General features: G+C 41.0%; 1 protein-coding gene across 2 annotated transcripts in view; it reads right to left on the bottom strand.

The window, feature by feature from the left end:
- The window catches only part of elp3 (elongator acetyltransferase complex subunit 3), an 86,513-nt gene that overhangs the window by 22,821 nt on the left and 45,339 nt on the right, over positions 1-18,353 (bottom strand). For both annotated transcript variants that reach the window (XM_078541950.1, XM_078541949.1), the window contains 3 exons: positions 18,276-18,341; positions 12,190-12,417; positions 8,854-8,935 (listed from right to left, as the gene is read on the bottom strand). In XM_078541950.1, coding sequence (XP_078398076.1) covers positions 8,854-8,935; positions 12,190-12,417; positions 18,276-18,341 — 376 coding nt within the window. The remainder of the gene's footprint in view (positions 1-8,853; positions 8,936-12,189; positions 12,418-18,275; positions 18,342-18,353) is intronic.

Below are 18,353 nucleotides of genomic sequence, written 5' to 3'. Positions count from 1 at the left end.
AATGCTCAGCGCACAACAGACAAACCTTTACCCACTGGGCCATGGGTGGGAGCCCACAGAATTGCAATGAAGACATCAGCTCCTCCTGAGGAAAATACATGAACAGGAAGCATCTGAATTATGATAATTTAATTTGGACTTCACACTCACTTTTCAATGCATTAGCGCTTTGTCAGTGACACATTGGCAGTTCACACAAAAGGTGTAAAAACCAATGAAACTCAAAGCTCTCTAATAGATTAGTGATTCTTTTCACAACATAATCGCTTCTCAAATTCAATCTATATCCAACCAGGCAGTTTGTAAGTGTCCTTTCAATATCTGGCTCATTCTGAAGCCTGTGATGAATGGCAGCTAGAGCTGACTATGTTTGGTACGAAGATCTATTGTCCAGCCCTCGGTGAGCTATCTAACTTCATAGAGGAACACTTATACTTCTCATCAGCAGCAACACTGTATTGCACACAGGCACACTCCAGCTTTGGTTCCTCTTTCTCTAGTTTATTGCTCTCTCAGGTTTCTGATAATGACCAAAATTAAGCAACCTTCTGATAAATATTAAATCTTTTTGCAGGAAGGTAATTTATACACTCAGAACCGTGCTGGTAACTGGGCAATCCCTTTACATAATGTACAAGCAATGGTGAACAGGAAAAGACCTTCTTGGTCCATTCAGCCTGTCCCACACAATTGTGATATATTGTACATCACAATACGTATACCCTCTACCCCATCCTATAACCATGTGATTTCTAGGGACAGGCAAAAAACCCAGGCTAATTTGGAGGAAAAAATCTGGGAAATTGCTCTCCAAGCCACCTCCCATCTCTAATGATTAAAACTAGTCCAGGAGACTATGCCCACCATAGCTTCCAACGAATTTAATCTCCCAATTAAAAACTACACAAACATCTGAAACCTTGATAATACCCCAACTAGCCAGATGCAATGGAGAGGCAACAATGCGGGCCAGTGCCATCACAAGTAGCGAAGCAACTAGTGCCATCATAAGTAGCCATGCAAATAATGCCATTACAGGCAATACAGCAGGCCAGTGCCATCAGCATTACTCACCAGTGCAGTAAGAAATGTATTTACCTCACCAGGACAACTAAGGTAAGGCATATCACATATCTCTTATGCTACAAACAGGCCTGCATCACCCTACTATAGCCCCAGCAATGGTACTCTTTCCCTCTTCCATTTCCCATGCCTCTCCTCAAATCATAATGGGACATTTTGTTTCAACTCCTTCAGTTCCCATTCAACACACCTGCTACTGCCCTCACAACTACTTCCCCGCTTGACCACAAGTGTTGCATCTTTCTCTCAGCAGATACACTATGCTAGGCTGCCTCACATATCTCCAAAATGTTTCAGTAGGGCACACAATAATCAACTGCCATTCTTCCTGCAGCAGAAGCTGACACACAACAGAAGAACAAACAGAGGAAGGTTCTGCTAAACTGCAAACTCTGACACCAATGCAGAAGGCAGGCACTGACATCATGAACAGAGAGAAGATTGTAGAATTGAGATGACCAGGTACAGTGTGGTATTTGTGCATCTTCCCTCATTTAGGTGACAACCATGGCTTCAGTGGTAGCACTCTTGCCTCTGAGTCAGAACATCGTGGGTTCAAGCTCCGTTCCAGAGACTCTAACGCAAGATCCAGGTTGATACTCTAGTGATTGTTCAGTATATATTAAAGGATGAAAGAGCACTGAAGGAGAGAGAAGCATGTATTTGTGTGATATGCACAAGAATAGGCACTGAACAGAGAAATGCATTAGACGGGAACATCGAGTTTTTAAAAGCCTTGAATGTAGCACACCAGGATTGCACTCTCGACAAATGGCACTGTGGGAGAATCAGCACGTAATATTTGAGTAACGCTTTAAAGCTTGATTTGAGATTATATTCAACAGCGTCTGAGATCAGAACTGTGTCAGAAGGAATTCCAAAAGAAATTTCACCATCATCAGCTCCATTAAAAGTTAAAAAGTTTACAAACTATCAGATCTCCTCTGGTGTTGTTCATGGGACAAAAATGAAAATAAAACATGTCTCATTTCCTAGATTACATACTGAAAACACTTCAAAAGTACTTCATTGGCTGTAAAGTGCTTTGAGACATCCGGTGGTTGTGAAAAGCAGTATAGAAATGCAAGTCTTTCTTTTTTTACTCTGTTCCCCTGACTGCTGCATTCTTGTCTCATATAAACTCTTGTGATCTGCCTCTTCCTCCCCTAACTCTCTCTTCTCACTTCATGTACTGGTAAATAATATCCTTAGACACTAATACAAAAGCAAAATGCTAAGGATGTTGGAAATCTGAAATAAAAACAAAAAAATGCTGGAAATCCTCAGAACAGGTTCTGATGAAAGGTTATTAACCTGAAATGTTAACTCTGTTTCTCTCCACAGATGCTGCCTGACCTGCTGAGGATTTCCAGCGCTTTTTATTTTTAATCCGTAGACATGCCTTTATCTATCAAGTTAATTAACTCCTCAAAAAATAAAACCAGGTTCATTAGACATAACTCACCCTTTACTAATTTCCATGCTGGCTGTACCTGATCAGTTCGTGTTTATCCAAATGCTTACTCATGCTGTCCTTACATTCTAATAACTTTCTCACAACTGACATTAATCTAAGAGGCCTATAATTTCTAAGTTTATCTTTCCTACTTTTCTTAAATGATGGAGTGACATTGGCAATTTTCCAATTCAAGAGGACAATTCCTGAATCAAAAGTGCTTTGGAAGATGATGACTAAAGCATTTATAATCTCCTTACCTACTGCTTACAATACTCTGGTTGAAAACTATCAGATGCAGTATTTTCTCTATTACTTTTAAAAAAAAACTTGTATTAAACCCTTAAGTAGTTACCCTTGATTTATTTTTAGATTTTCCTGTATGTCTGGTAATTGATCCTCTCCTCTACTGTACTGTGGAGAATATTACAAAAAAAAAATTTAGTAAGGCGGTCATTTCTTGATTTTCAATTACTATATTGCCTGAATCTGTTTTTAAGGGGCCTACATTACTCTTAGACACCTTCTTTCAGTTAATATACTCGTGTTGTCCTTGATGTCCCTCACAAGGTTTTTCTGGTATTCCGTTTCTGCTGCTTCTATTGATTTCTTTGTAATCCTTTGCTGTTTCCTTATATCTCTCCCAGTCTTTGGGATCTTGCATTTTTATCAGCCCTTTTAGTTTCCTACCATCTCTTGTTGACCAAGGTTGTTTAATTATAAAAGAAGATATCTTGTCAAGGTTGTTTAATTACACAAGTAGATCTCTTGGGCACATTGTATCCTACCAGATAGTCCACTTAGTACCTCCCTCTGCTCATCTGAAATTTCATCCATTCATTGTTCTGCCCATTGTCTCAGCCTTACTTAAATTTAAAACCTTAGTTCATGACTCACTCTTCTCCATCTCAAACCTAATGTCGAATTCATTAATTCATGATCACTCTTAGCTAGGTGTTCTCTTACTGTTAGACTAATTTAGGCTTAATACTCATTGCTACATTTATAATGGTCAATTTTTTATTGGTTCAAGAACATATTGTTCCAAGAACTGTCACAATTCCCCTCCCATTCCCTGCAATCTGATTATTTCCCCTCCCATTCATTGTCAATGCCTTGCTTTGCTTCCCATCTAGAGTCAGTATATGGGCAGCTTTCCCAGTACATAGCAGCAATTTGCTCTTTTGAAGCCTGTAATCAAAATTTTGTGCCTGCAATCAAAATTCTGTGCCTGTGAGCACAGGTTGCAGAGGGAATGGGAGAACAAGACTGAATTTGACAAACAGTCTTCACTTGAAACAGAAGTCATTCTAAATTTGCTTCCGTGGTGTGCCACAGCCCCCAATACAAGCGGGTTCTTCCCCCGCACTGGTCCGTTTGGTGAGTTGATTACTTGGATTACTTGGCTGCCCTAGCCATGTTCGAATAGCTGGTGCTGTCAAAGTGAGTGTTTAATCTGTCAAGAGAGCAGACACACCATGTTCTGAGGCAATTTTGCACTGCCTATCTGGTGCTGGTGTTCGGGTTGGGCTGCATGGTAGTAAAATGGAAAGGTGCAAAAGAGGCTGGAAAGAGAACTTTTACCCTCTAACAAATATCTTCTGCCTGAAAATTCACTCTGTCTTCCTCCATTGGGAGCAGTAAACATTCAGTTTTACATCTCAAATATAGAATTGGGTTAGATTTTTGATGCCATGCATGATTGGTAAATATAGTTGCCACACAATCATTCAAGTCATTATCAACATCTCACATAAGAGAACCTACCCTCAGTCCAGCAGGAATCATTCACTTTTCCAAGTTGCAAAAATTAAGGTTCTGTTCACAAAGACACACACAGTCCAAATCACAATAAAAGGTGCTCTGCAGCACTGAACTCTGATGTGAACTTTACTGCACACATCAGATAGCGAGCAGCAAGGCAGATAGTTGGTGGGTAGGGAATTGGGGTGGTGGAGGTAGGGAAGAGGTAGACAGCACGGCGGGAGGGGAGTGGCTAAGTAAATAGTGGTGATGGGGAGAGGCACATGTTGGTGGTGGGGAGAGAGGTCAACAGCAAACCCACTTGCATTAAATTGGTAAATCCACTCAGATTATAGGCAATTGGTACATAAAGTGGATGCTTATGATAGGTATTTCTTTCTCTGAGACTGGGATTAAAATACTTAAATGGTAGCAGTGTAGGGAATGATTGACTCCATGCAGTGTCTCTGACCCCCATACTAGGAATGTGTGCTCCTAATGCGGGGAAAGTCTTACTCAAACTTTAATAAGAGCATGATTGGATTTGTGGGACCCACAACACAGGAAGGATACTGACCCAGAGAGAGGGTACAAACGTAGATTCACTGGGATGCTGCCTGATGAGGGAATACAAGTACAAGGAAAGATATGAAAATTTAGGACAGAGAAGATTTCAGGGTGATTTGATGGAGAAGTTTAAAGTTATAAAGAGAGGACACGTTGATAGAAAATTTCCAGTGGAGTCTCGAATAAGGAGACCTAGATATAAGATTATATGCAAGAGATTTAGAACAGAGAGTCAAAGAAATTTTTATCACACAGAGGGTTGTGTGCAATGTTCCCTCTAATTTTTCTTTATACTGGGTGGCCTACAAACTCTTCTGAGCACCCTACTTTCTTGTCTTTGGACAATTTATATTTTAAAAGTCACTGAACTTTCACAAAGTTGCAAGTGGCCTGTTTATTTCAATATGGTACATTCCAGATTGCTAGGAGCTGCAGATAAATGTGAGGAAACCTTGGTTGTGAAACTGCATAACGCACTCACTGGAGTTAATGATTGAAGCAGAGACCAGGTCAACATTGAGAAAAAATCTAAACATTTTCCCTCAACTCTCCTTTTTCTTCCAGACAATTGCATCCAATTCTGGGCAACATACTTTAGGAAGGATGTCAAGGCCTTGGAGAGGATGCAGGAGAGATTTACTTGAATGGTACCAGGGATGAGGAAATTCAGTTATGTGGAAACATTGGAGAAGCTTGCGTTGCTCTCCATAGAGCATTAAAGGCTAAGAGAAGATTTGAGGTGTTCTTAGGAAATAGAGACAGTTTAAGTAAGTTATATTTGCATTTGTGGGGGATAAGGAATGAGTTTTAGTTTTAATGTTTAAGTTTGATTTGTGTTTCTGTATTTGTGTGCTAAGAATACATGAGTTGAGTTTTAGTTTCACTTTAAAAGATGCCTGTAGTTTAACGAAGATTTTATGACTCTTGAAGGGGAGTTAAAAACAAAGGTTAGAAAAAAACTGTGCTGTTGCCTAGCAACAGGAGGCCCCACAGAGATAGAGAAAACTAGAAAAGTAGCAGAGCAGGGACAGATAGCAAGTCCCAAACCGAAGTTCAGTTGAAGCCAGGATTCCAGATATGTTGTCCCAAACTAAAGTTGAAGCCAGCCAGCTGCCAGAGAGGCTGGACACAGGAGAAACACCTGTAGAAGCAGGTTCTAGAAACTAAAGAGGAAAGTCCCCAAATACAGGGGAGTGGAACAGGAAAGGTCCAAAGAGCACAGAATAATCAATGGATAAGGACAGGAATCTGGAAAAGGTCCTGTTCTGTGGAAGTGAAAGTAAAGAGGAAGGCTCCAAGCTTAAAGAAAGGAAAGCTGCAGGATGCAGATTTAAAGCAACAATGGCTTTGGAGAAGCCGGAAGTTCCAAGGAGACAGCTGAAGGTCTGTAACTCTTTACTATGGGCATGTGAAGCAGTGGTGTTCTGTTGGCATGGCTGAGCATTTGAGAGAGAGAGTGCATGGAAGGAAGTTTGAATGTACGTGGCGATCCAGGGGAGAGGAACACTGGAAGGAGAGTTCAAACCTTGGAGGTGGACCCTTGCGAAAGGCATCTGGGAGAAAGCATTGGTCTGGGAGAAGATTCCAAAGTAAATTCTTGGAGAGTGGAGCTTGGAAACCCTTGTGTGAAAGATGGAGTTCAGTGAGGCTGGTTGGCTCACGGTGTGACAAGCATCTGGGGGGAGCTGAGAAGAGATCCATAGCATCTGTCACTTGGTTTCAGAGTGTAGTGCATCTGACCACAGGTCATCTATTGGTTTACATGGACTGCATACTTACTGTGAACATTAGAGTATAAGATAGCTTTTGTAACTTGTGTTATCCTTACAAATCTGTACATATCTGTAAAGATATAGTTGTGGGTGAAGGAGTATTATAATATAGTTCATCTTTTCTTGTTTAATAAATGTTTTATTCTTTTGTTAAAAGTTCATCAGCTGACTTCTGTGACTCTGTTCAGTAGCTACTTTCCACATATCGAAACAAAAGTTAGGATCTATCAAGCTGGGTTCCACCCTGAGATCTGGCTTGCCCAGTAATAACATCAGCTGGGATCTTAACAGTGTAGAAAATTAAGAGTTTTGACAGGGATAAATTATTTTAACTGGCAGCAGCGTCTTTAACCAGAGGGCACGTATTTAAAATATATGGAAAAAAAGCCAGGAGGGAGATGAGGACAATTTTTTATGCAGTGAGTTGTTGTGATTTGGAATGCACTGCCTGAAAGGCAATAGTAACTTTCAAAAGGGGATAAAATACTTGAAGGGGAAATATTTGCTGGACTATTGGGAAAAAGCAGGGAAGTGGAACTAATTGTGTAGCTGTTCCATAGAGCCAGCATAGGCATGATGGGCTGAATGGCTTACTGCTGCACTGCAAGATTCTCTGATAGTACAAATAAACAATAGAGACAATTCATACATATATATCTTGGCAAGAGAAAACTGCCTTTCTCCACAATTACTTTCTTCATTGGGATGATGGCACACAAGCCTTTACTAAAACTGTGAGATAGTTAGTCAAATGCAAATAGTGGTGGGCTATAATCAGTAACAGAAACCCACAAATTAATCTGATCTGCTTTCCATCTCTCCAGTTAGAGCTATAATATCCTCTACACTGCTAATAATGAGAGTACAATGAGATTGCCATCATCTTTCAATGTTCAGTGTGCTCACTACCGGTCCCCTTGGCCATTTATAATTTAGGGAGCAGCCGGTTCCTCAGTGATGATATCAGCTTTCAGAATGTAATGACAGTACAAAAACAAATTCGCAACCAGGCTAATGAACCAGCACAACAGATGTGATTGCTGGATGTTAGAAGCAGTGTTCCCAAACACTTTCAGACTAACTGCTTTCACATGATCATGATGTTGAACAGCCCAGCAGGGCCACTCATTCTAATCTGAAACACATTCAGGGCACTCATCCACATATAGCATTAAGTTTAATTGTCTTGTGCTGTACTGCAGATAAAAACATATGACTAATTGGTGTTGGAACTCAGTAAAGCTGCTGGAATGTTGTAAAAACCGAACTGATTGTCTAATCACCCCCACCTAGTTTGCTCTAAGCAACTCCAGTCCTACCCTGTGTGGTTGACTCCAAATGTATTCAGAACCACCAAGGATAGATGGTAAGTGCTATATCATCAGTGTCGCTCACTGCCAAGGTCAAATGAAAAACAGTGCATGAGAAACGGTGTAAACAGGTTGTGAAAAGACATAGAAGGCGCATTGTAACAGGAAAACAAAGTGAATAATGAATTATTATACAGGCGTGTTAGAATCTAATAGAGAGCGTTTTGAGGTATAGACAGTCCCGTTATAATCCAGCAGAAATATCTTTGTCAGAATCAGCTTCTTTGTACAAGGGGTAGTGGAAATATGGAATACTCTCCTCGAAAACCCTGTGGATGTTGGGGGTCAATTGGAGTTTTCAAACTGAGATTGATAGATTTTTGCTGGGCAAGTGTATTTAGAGTTACGGAACCAAGGTGGGCAAATGGAGTTGCTATATAGATCAGTCATGACCTAATTGAACGGTGGAACAGGCTTGAGGACCTGAGGGCCTCCTATTCCTATGTTCCTAAACTATGAAGGAGTACTCTTATTTACCACTCACTTCCCATGCCCCAACTCCCAAAAGTACATTACCAAAAAAGATTTAAATTATTTATACATACGCAGTTGATAAAGTAAAGTATACGTAATAATAAAGTAACAATAAGTTCTGTTTTGAAGTGTGTTACACGTTGTGTTTAAGTCATCATCAAAATTCTTTATACCTTTTTAAAAACTTTCTACTGATGCTCAGATCTGTGCTCCTTCAAGAAGAAATATTCCAGATCAAGAGAATTAGTAAAACTCACTATGATTAAAGTGTGTGCTGAAACATGAGAGAGGAAGCTTTACACTGTTTTGAAATGTTTCTTATTATCAAAACTGTTAGTTATATCAAACATACCAGCATTTCATTCTATGAACTTAATGTGAACATTACCTGAAATAACGGCAATTTTGGAGGATCCGTGCTCTTCCCGAGCAATCCGTTCTGCCTCTTCCATTAATAGCATTCCAAAACCCTGGAGAACATGGAAAATCAATTAAACTGAGGAACAAAAGTGGCAACCCCAGATAAGAAAGAACTGCACTAAGAGAGGTTAGGATCATAGAATTTACAGCACGGGAGGAGGCTATTGAGCACATCATGTCTGTGCCAACTCTATTAAGGAAAGATCCATTTAATTCTAAAATAAAAGCAAAATACTGCGGATGCTGGAAATCTGGAACAAAAACAAAAATACCCGGAAAAACTCAGCTGGTCTGACAGCATCTGCGGAGAGGGATACTCCGTCAACTTGTCAAATGTATCCCTCTCCGCAGATGCTGTCAGACCTGCTGAGTTTTTTCAGGTATTTTTGTTTTTGTTCCACTTAGTTCTAGTTCTTCATTACTTTCCCAATACCCTTTAACATTTTGTTTTTCAAATATGTATCATTTTAATCTGAATTCTGCTTCCCCCACAGTTTTTGGCCAGACATTCCATGTTTTAACATAGTGGATCTCTCATGGCATTTGTTAGTGCTAAATCAGGAGATTCCTCATTTAGAACAATGGGAAAGTTTGTTTTAAATGCAAAGTTAATTTTAGTTAGGATAAAAGACTTTTCACAACGAACACCCAACACCATTGCCATTTTCAACCTACATCAGGATTCCGATTTTCCACTCACTAGCCCTTTCGTTACAAATGCAATTTATTGATTATACGGTGTTGTTAATGTAAATAAGCATCCAAAGGTACTTCTCAAGTGGGAACAGGCAGACAAATAGATGCAATGGAGTACTTTTAAAGGGCAGTTAATGATGTAATGTGGGGAATGTGACAGTCTGCACACATATTGTCTGTCATGTTTCCCTCATCACAACAGACACGGCCCTTCAAAAGCATTCATTGGCATTTGTGAAGTCCATCGGGTTGTTTATTTACATTAACAACACTATAAAAACGCAAGTTAACATAACAACATAAGAAATAGGAGCAGGAGTAGGCCATTTCTGTCTAACACAGCCTTGAATATACTCAATGACCCAGCCTCCACTGCTCACTGAGGAAGAGAATTCCAAAGATTAATGACCCTCTGAGAGAAGAAATGCCTCTGCATCTCCGTCTTAAATGGGATTGCTGAAGCTATTGATTAAAATGAAAAGGTTGGCAAGTGGAGAAACTGGCTGAGTTGTGCTGTGGGATAAAAATGGCAATGATTCGGTGTCAGGTGTTGTATTTGTGAAGAGCCCTTTATCTTAACCAAAAGAAACCCTGCATTTCAATTGTACTTAATTTACCGTAAAAAGCTTTGGGATATTGGAAAGTTGTGATGGTTTCTATGTAAATGCAAGATCTTTATTCGTTTCTTTTTTCAAAGAACGCAAGAGGGAGTGAGGTTCACAAGATACCGAATGGGATATGGAAGGTAGAACCACAATACTTTAACAAGGCAGCAGGGTAAGGTGAAAAATCAGATGTAGAATCCATGCCAGGGAGTATTCCTCTATTTAGAGAGTTATCAACAGCTGGTATTGGTTGGCTGGAAAGGAGGTTGAGGTTAGGACACTAGACTCATTAATAAAACAATCAGATGATGTAATGGGAGTCAGAGGCATGAGGTCAAATGAACTGATCTTCTGATTGTGTGTGCACCTCTGACCCTAGTGGGGAAGACAGAACAATGAAACACAAGAACAGAAGTAGAACAGTCAGGAAATGTGTCAAAGTCTTTGGTGGAACAGGACAATCTATTGGAGACTCTTCCCCATCTATTAACCATTGGAAGCCTAATTCCAAACCAAGGAAATTCACATTATCAGTTCCGATGTACTTGAACGCAACACATTTAGAACATACCACGTCACATAGCTTAACCTGACACAAGGGTTAAGAGTAATAGTTCTATTTTATTATTTCATTCATATCTTTACAAAAGTTAACAAAGAGAAAGGTTAATTTTAACTAAAAATTGTTGATATAAACCAATTACAGTTGATTGCAAGTATTTTCCTTTATACACACAGGCAAGATCTTCTCACAAGTTGGCACTCGTCACTAGCATTAATCAAAGGCTCATTTACTTTTTGCTAAATTTCTCAACAGCTGTAAGCAGACCCAATGCAGTCAACCCATGAGTGAAATGGAAAAGATTCACACTTGTATATTCTGGCTGGACTTGTTAAGTCCCACCTACATCTGTCTTGCATTAACTGGCTAGTTTTTAATACTCAGTAACAGACTGAGGGAGAAAGTTTCCCAAAGAAACAAGCATACTTTAACTACGGGCAGGTGTTAGGTTTAAATTTTCAGGAATCAGTCAGCAATGCAATGGAGTTGACCTGATATGCCCTGTCTTCCTCACCAACTAGCAATTCCTCACCAGGCTGAGAAATGTAATGATAAAGATCTTGAGACGTTTTGCAAACTCTGTGAAGTCCAATAAGGGGTTTATTGGATTTTCTGAATGATATAGATTAAAACATGCTACCTTTCTGAATCTGAATGAATGCAGTGTGATGGGTCCACTTTGTAATGTCTGCCCATTGGTTTACTTGAAATATCAATGCTAGTGACTGGCCTCAGCAACTGAGGGTGGGGTGGAGAGTGGTTACTGATAGTTGCTGTACTTTAACCTTGTGTGAAAAAAAACAGCTTGTAGCTCTGGGGCCCTTGAAATATGTCACCAGGACTCCAAAGGCAGGTGGTTAAATTTGTGAGACACATCACAACTAGGCATCATTACAATAAGATAGTCACTAATAATTCCAATAGGGAATTTAGGAGAAATTTCCTTACCCAGAGAGTGGTGAGAATGAGGAATTTACAACCACAAGGAGTAGTTGAGGTAAATAGAATAGATGCATTAAAGCGGAAGTTAGATAAGCACAAGGGTGAGAGAAATAGGTTATGTTGATGGGGCGAGATGAAATAGTATGGGAGAAGGCTCGGGAGTTACATAAACACAGTCATAGGCCATAGGCTGAATGGTCTGTTTTTGAGCTGTAAGCAATGTCAGGATGATGACATTTTTACAAGTGTATTGTGGAAAGGGCGTTTCAGCACCTCTGCAGTATGGTAAATGGTGCCCTCCATTGACCTGCGATTGATCGTCAGGTGGGATAGTTGGTTGACCATTTCACAATCACGGTAAAACTCCCAGCATTCAGATGAAGGTCAACAAATGGAGATTAAAATTAATTGTCACTTTTTGAAACTGGAATCTTTATGAAAAGATACCTGTGTCAGGACTCATCTGCGGAATTAAAACGTACAAATGTTTCAACCTTACCTGATGCTGGAACTTGGATGGATCCCGTGCACTAACAGGCACTACACTGCCATATACATGGAGCTCTCGCACAATAGAAACTCCTCCCTTCAGCTCTGTTCTGAAGGTTTCCTCGGAGCACTTTCGCAGGCGGAGTAATCCAATTAGAATGTCCTGCTCAGGATCCTCATAGGATAAGAATGTTTCCCAACTGCCACTCGCAACATAATCTCTTCTCACCAGTTCTACCTGAAAGAAATTAACCACACAAGGGGCAGGTTATTCAATTAACCACACACTCAGGTCCTCCCATTGCAGAGGGCAGGCTACTAAATTTACCACACACTCAGGCTATCTCATTACAGGGACAAAATGTGTTGGGGAGAATTCTGTATCTAATATAGCATGCAAAGAGAATGTATAACTTACAGCAAAGAAACAGGCGACCTGGCTTAACCAATTCGTGTTGGTGTTTATCTTCTTTGGCAGCAGCAGTCCTAATCCTATGTGCCTACTGTGTTCCATGTCCCTTTATTCTCCGTTCCATCCACCACCTATCTAACCTATTCTTAAATGCTGACATGGTCTCTGCTTCAACCACTAACTACAGAAGTGTATTCCACAGCCTCACAACTCTCGGTGTAAGAAAAAAATTCTCCTGCTCTCTGCCCTAAATCTTTTCCAATTAATCTTTTCTCTCTGTTCTCTCAACCTTGACCTTCAACCAAGAGAAACAATATGTTCCACCCTCTCCTAATTTTAAACACCACTACTAAATCATCCCTTACCTCCCTCTTCTAACAAAAATAACCTGAATTTTTCAAGTTCTTTTTTATTCTGTCATACTAGGCAGCAAGTTAGTGAATCCAAGATGTGCCTTCTTTGCATCTAAATATTGTGCCAAAACTGCACCCTGAACTCCAACTATGGCCTTACTAAGGTTTGACATGACCTTTCACCATCATCAGGACCAGGCGTTATCAGGCGAGATATAATACAGGGGTCAGAGGCACAGTGCGGAATCAATGGCCTTCTATATTGCAATCATTTAAGTACTTAAGCCCAGTCTCAGATGAAGAAATCCCCACAGTAGCAGAATCTCCACTTTATACACAAGTTGCCTATAACCTGAATGGGATTATCAATGTAATACTAGTGGGATTGAATTGGAGAGAATTTAGTTAAATACAGATTTCAACCCCTAGTTCAGTGTAAATTGCTAATTACATTCAAATTGATCAGGATGGCTAGTGCAGTAGCTCTTGTAAGGTGAGGAGTGAAGATACATTTGGTCAGAGGTGACCATGCAATAAAGTGAAAAAAAAAACAGAATTACCTGGAAAAACTCAGCAAGTCTGGCAGCATCGGCGGAGAAGAAATCAGTTAACGTTTCGAGCCTTCATGGCCCTTCGGCAATAAAGTGAACAAGACTCCAATCACTCTGTGCCAGTGCAGTCAGGTTTATATAGAAACAGGAGGAGGCCATTCAGCCTCTTGAACCTATTCCCCATTCAATTAGAGCATAGCTGACCTGTACCTCAACCCTATTTATCAGCCTCTGTTCCACATCCCTCGATACCCTTGCCCAATATCAGTCTTTCTATTGTTCCAGGATCCACAGCCTATTGAGGGAGAGTGTTGTAGATTTCCCTTTCTGTGAAAAAATGCTTCTCACATCTTTCCTGAGCAACTCGCTCTAACTTTAAGATTGTGTCCCTTTGTTCTGGACTCCTCCGCCAGAGGAAACAGTTTCTCTTTATCTACCCTATTAAATCCTTTGTCATTTTACACACCCAAATTAGATCACCCTTCGACCCTTTAGCCTCCACCAAACTTAAGGGAATAGAACCCAAGTTTATGCAACCAGTTTGAAAATGGGTGGAGGAGGTGTTGGAAAAGAACAAAAAGGATGTGGGTTTGCCAATAAACTGCTAACCTATCAATTGTCTAAGGTGGTGGTTGAGGCTGAAACGCTCAACTCATTTAAAAGGTACCTGGATCTGCATAACCTGTAAGACTACAGACCAGGTGCTGGAAAGTGGAAATAAAATGAGGTTTCTTTTTTTCTCTTTTTGGCCAGCACAGAAATTGATGGGCTGAATAGCTTCTTTCTGCACTGTAGCTTTTCTATGGTTCTAAACAGGACTCAAATGGTTGTGAAAAGCTGAATTGGTTAAATGACCAATTATTTACTCTGGCAGTTTACAGTGCAAACGTCTGCTTATCTAAACTATTCAAGTTCACGGGTGATCTGGATGGGATCAGGCCAATTTGTGGTAACAATATCTGCTATCAGGAGCACAGGTACATTTTCAGATGCTGAAGGATCAGTGACTGTGACCTCTTGCGTATTATCAACACTCATTCCTGTTAAGAGACAATTTTCTTTTATTTTGTCTTCACACCTTATCTCTGAGCTGCAGCCCAACATACTTTACCCTCCAGAGAGCTGATAATCAGAAGTTAGTAAGGAAATGAATGATGTGGAACAGAATCTCAGCCAGCCCCTGAAGCACTTCAGTAAGATTTCAATGCTCCTTTATCATCCAAATTACTTTCTGCCACTCAGGAAGCACAAAGATTATAATCTGATAACCCGAGAGTAATGAAGGTGATAAAAATGTAAATATGTGAGGGGATACATGGAGGGAGGGAGGTGTCCAACAGTTCTTCCTATCCTCTGTGAGCTGCTGCAAATAGGCAAAGGTGAAGCTTCCTACAACTTAAGAACTACTTCCACTTTACAGAGTGCAGTTTATTCACCCACCATTTTAGGAACTATGAGCTAATAGCAGTTGGCACAGACTTGCATCGAAGGGAATCAAACACCGTAGTTCAGCCTGTGGGTCTACCTGTTGACAGGACCAGTGAGAAATGCACACCCCAAGACATCAATATGGAAGGCCCTGCATGTTGCAATGTGTTGTGCTGCAAGGGGACCACATCTGGGCCCCTAATCCTCTACATCGACTGCCCATTTAAACAGAGACCCAGTGATTCTGCACAGACAAGGCAAACAAAATCAGAGAGCCATTCACCTCCGGCCTCTTCTGTAGACCTGTGGTGAAGATGTGAAACATGCTGTCACATGGAGTGATTAAAGCGTATAATACTGATGCATAGATCTGAGAGAGAAGGGAATAGAAGACTATGGTAGCAAGGTGGGAACAGGTAATTATGATGGAAGTTCCTGTGGAGTATAAACATCAGTATAAACCAGGTCGGTCAAATGGACTTGTTTCTGTGCTGTAAATTCAATGTAAAGTTCAGGATTGATGTCAAGAACCATCTTCACACATACACAGTGATTAATCTTTGAAATGGATTTATAAAAGATAATAAGACCATAAGACATAAGACATAGGAGCAGAAATTAGGCCATTCGGCCCATCGAGTCTGCTCCGCCATTCAATCATGGCTGATTAGTTTCTCAACCCCATTCTCCCGCCTTCTCCCCGTAACCTTTGATCCCCTTACTAATTAAGAACCTATCTATCTCGGTCTTAAATACACTCAATGACCTGGCCTCCACAGCCTTCTGTGGCAATGAATTCCATAGATTCACCACTCTCTGGCTAAAGAAGTTTCTCCTCATCTCTGTTCTAAAAGGTCTTCCCTTTACTCTGAGGCTGTGCCCTCGGGTCCTAGTCTCTCCTACTAATGGAAACATCTTCCCCACGTCCACTCTATCCAGGCCTTTCAGTATTCTGTAAGTTTCAATCAGATCCCCCCATATCCTTCTAAACTCCATCGAGTATAGACCCAGAGTCCTCAAACATTCCTCATATGTTAAGCCTTTCATTCCTGGGATCATTCTTGTGAACCTCCTCTGGACCCTCTCCAGGGCCTGCACATCCTTCCTGAGATACGGGGCCCAAAATTGCTCACAATATTCTAAATGTGGTCTGACCAGAGCCTTATAAAGCCTCAGCAGCACATCCCTGCTTTTATATTCTAGTCCTCTCGAAATAAATGCCAACATTACATTTGCTTTCCTAACTACCGCGGCAACCTGCAAATTAACCTTAAGAGAATCCTGGACTAGCACTCCCAAGTCCCTTTGCACTCCAGATTTCTGAATTCTCTCCCCATTTAGAAAATAGTCTATGCCTCTATTCTTCCTACCAAAGTGCATGACCTCACACTTCCCCACATTGTATTCCATCTGCCACTTCTTTGCCCATTCTCCTAACCTGTCCAAATCCTTCCGCAGCCTCCCCGCCTCCTCAATACTACCTGTCCCTCCATCTATCTTTCTATCATCTGCAAACTTAGCCAGGATGCCCTCAGTTCCTTCATCTAGATCATTAATGTATGAAGTGAAAAGTTGTGGTCCCAACACTGACCCCTGCAGAACTCCACTAGTCACCGGCCGCCATCCTGAGAAGGATCCCCTTATCCCCATTCTCTGCCTCCTGCCAGACAGCCAATTTTCTATCCATGCTAGTACCTTGCCTCTAACACCATGGGCTCTTATCTTACTGAGCAGCCTCCTGTGCGGCACCTTGTCAAAGGCCTTCTGGAAGTCCAAGTAGATAACATCCATTGGCTCTCCTTTGTCTAACCTACTCGTTACCTCCTCAAAGAATTCTAACAGATTTGTCAGGCATGACCTCCCCTTGATGAAACCATGCTGACTTTGCCCGATTTTACCATGCACTTCCAAGTATTCTGAAATCTCATCCTTAATAATGGACTCTAAAATCTTACCAACGACCGACGTCAGGCTAATCGGCCTGTAATTTCCCGTCTTTTGCCTCACTCCCTTCTTAAACAGGGGGGTTACAATAGCGATTTTCCAGTCCTCTGGTACCCTCCCTGACTCCAGTGATTCCTGAAAGATCACCACTAACGCCTCCACTATCTTTTCAGCTATCTCCTTCAGAACTCTGGGGTGTAATCCATCTGGTCCAGGTGATTTATCCACCTTCAGACCTTTCAGTTTTCCTAGCACCTTCTCCTTGGTAATGGCCACCATACTCACCTCTGTCCCCCGACTCTCTTGAACTTTGGGGATGTCACTCGTGTCTTCCACTGTGAAGACTGACGCAAAGTACCTATTCAGTTCCTCCACCATTTCTTTGTTCCCCACTACTACTTCTCCAGCATCATTTTCCAGTGGCCAATGTCCACTTTTGCCTCTCTCTTACCCTTTATATATCTAAAAAAACTCTTGCAATCTTCTTTTATGTTACTGGCTAGTTTACTCTCATATTTAATCTTCTCCCTCCTTATTTCTTTTTTAGTTGTCCTCTGTTGGTCTTTGTAGGCTTCCCAATCCCCTGGTTTCCCACTGCTCTTTGCCGCATTGTATGCTTTCCCTTTAGCTTTTATGCTGTCCCTGACTTCCCTTGTCAGCCATGGTTGCTTTGTCCTCCCTTTAGTATGCTTCTTCTTCCTAGGGATGAATTTTTGCTGTGTCTCCCAAATTACTCCCAGAAACTCCTGCCATTGCTGTTCCACTGTCTTTCTTGCTAGGCTCATCTCCCAGTCAATTCTGGCCAGCTCTTCCCTCATGCCTCTGTAGTTGCCTTTATTCAACTGTAATACCGTTACATCTGATTCCAGCTTTTTCCTCTCAAATTTCAGGGTAAATTCTATCATATTATGGTCACTTCCTCCTAAGGGTTCCTTCACCTTATGCTCCCTTATCAAATCTGCCTCATTACACATCACTAAATCTAAAATTGCCTGATTAAAGCATAGAATACTGATGCATAGATCTGAGAGAGAAGGGAATAGAAGACTATGGTAGCAAGGTGGGAACAGGTAATTATGATGGAAGTTCCCGTGGAGTATAAACATCAGTATAATGGGGGCAAAAACAGTAGAATCATTCGAGTTAATTACATGGAAGAAGAGACTGTAGGTTTCTATGGAAGGATGAACTAGATGGGTTTAATGGCCTCTCTCATCCTCACTTGCCTTTTAAAATATTTCACATTAGAAAAAAAAAACATAGGTTTCAGAAATGAAAGGTTCATTTTCAAAGTCTAGAACATGTGAGGTTTGAAAATCAGAAGCGCACCAGTCTGATTGTCACCCTCTGTCCCTATAAAAGATGGAAAGTACCCATTCATTCTGCCCATAGCAAAGACTGCACATACCTGATAGGGTCGCACTTTGTGATGAATTTCCTGGATCCCAACCTCCCTTGTTCGGACATCGCGACACTGAAAATAATA

This window comes from Cetorhinus maximus, chromosome 5 (genome assembly GCF_964194155.1).
Source record: "Cetorhinus maximus chromosome 5, sCetMax3.hap1.1, whole genome shotgun sequence".
Taxonomy (NCBI): domain Eukaryota; kingdom Metazoa; phylum Chordata; class Chondrichthyes; order Lamniformes; family Cetorhinidae; genus Cetorhinus; species Cetorhinus maximus.
This window is presented reverse-complemented; position numbering and strand designations above follow the sequence as displayed.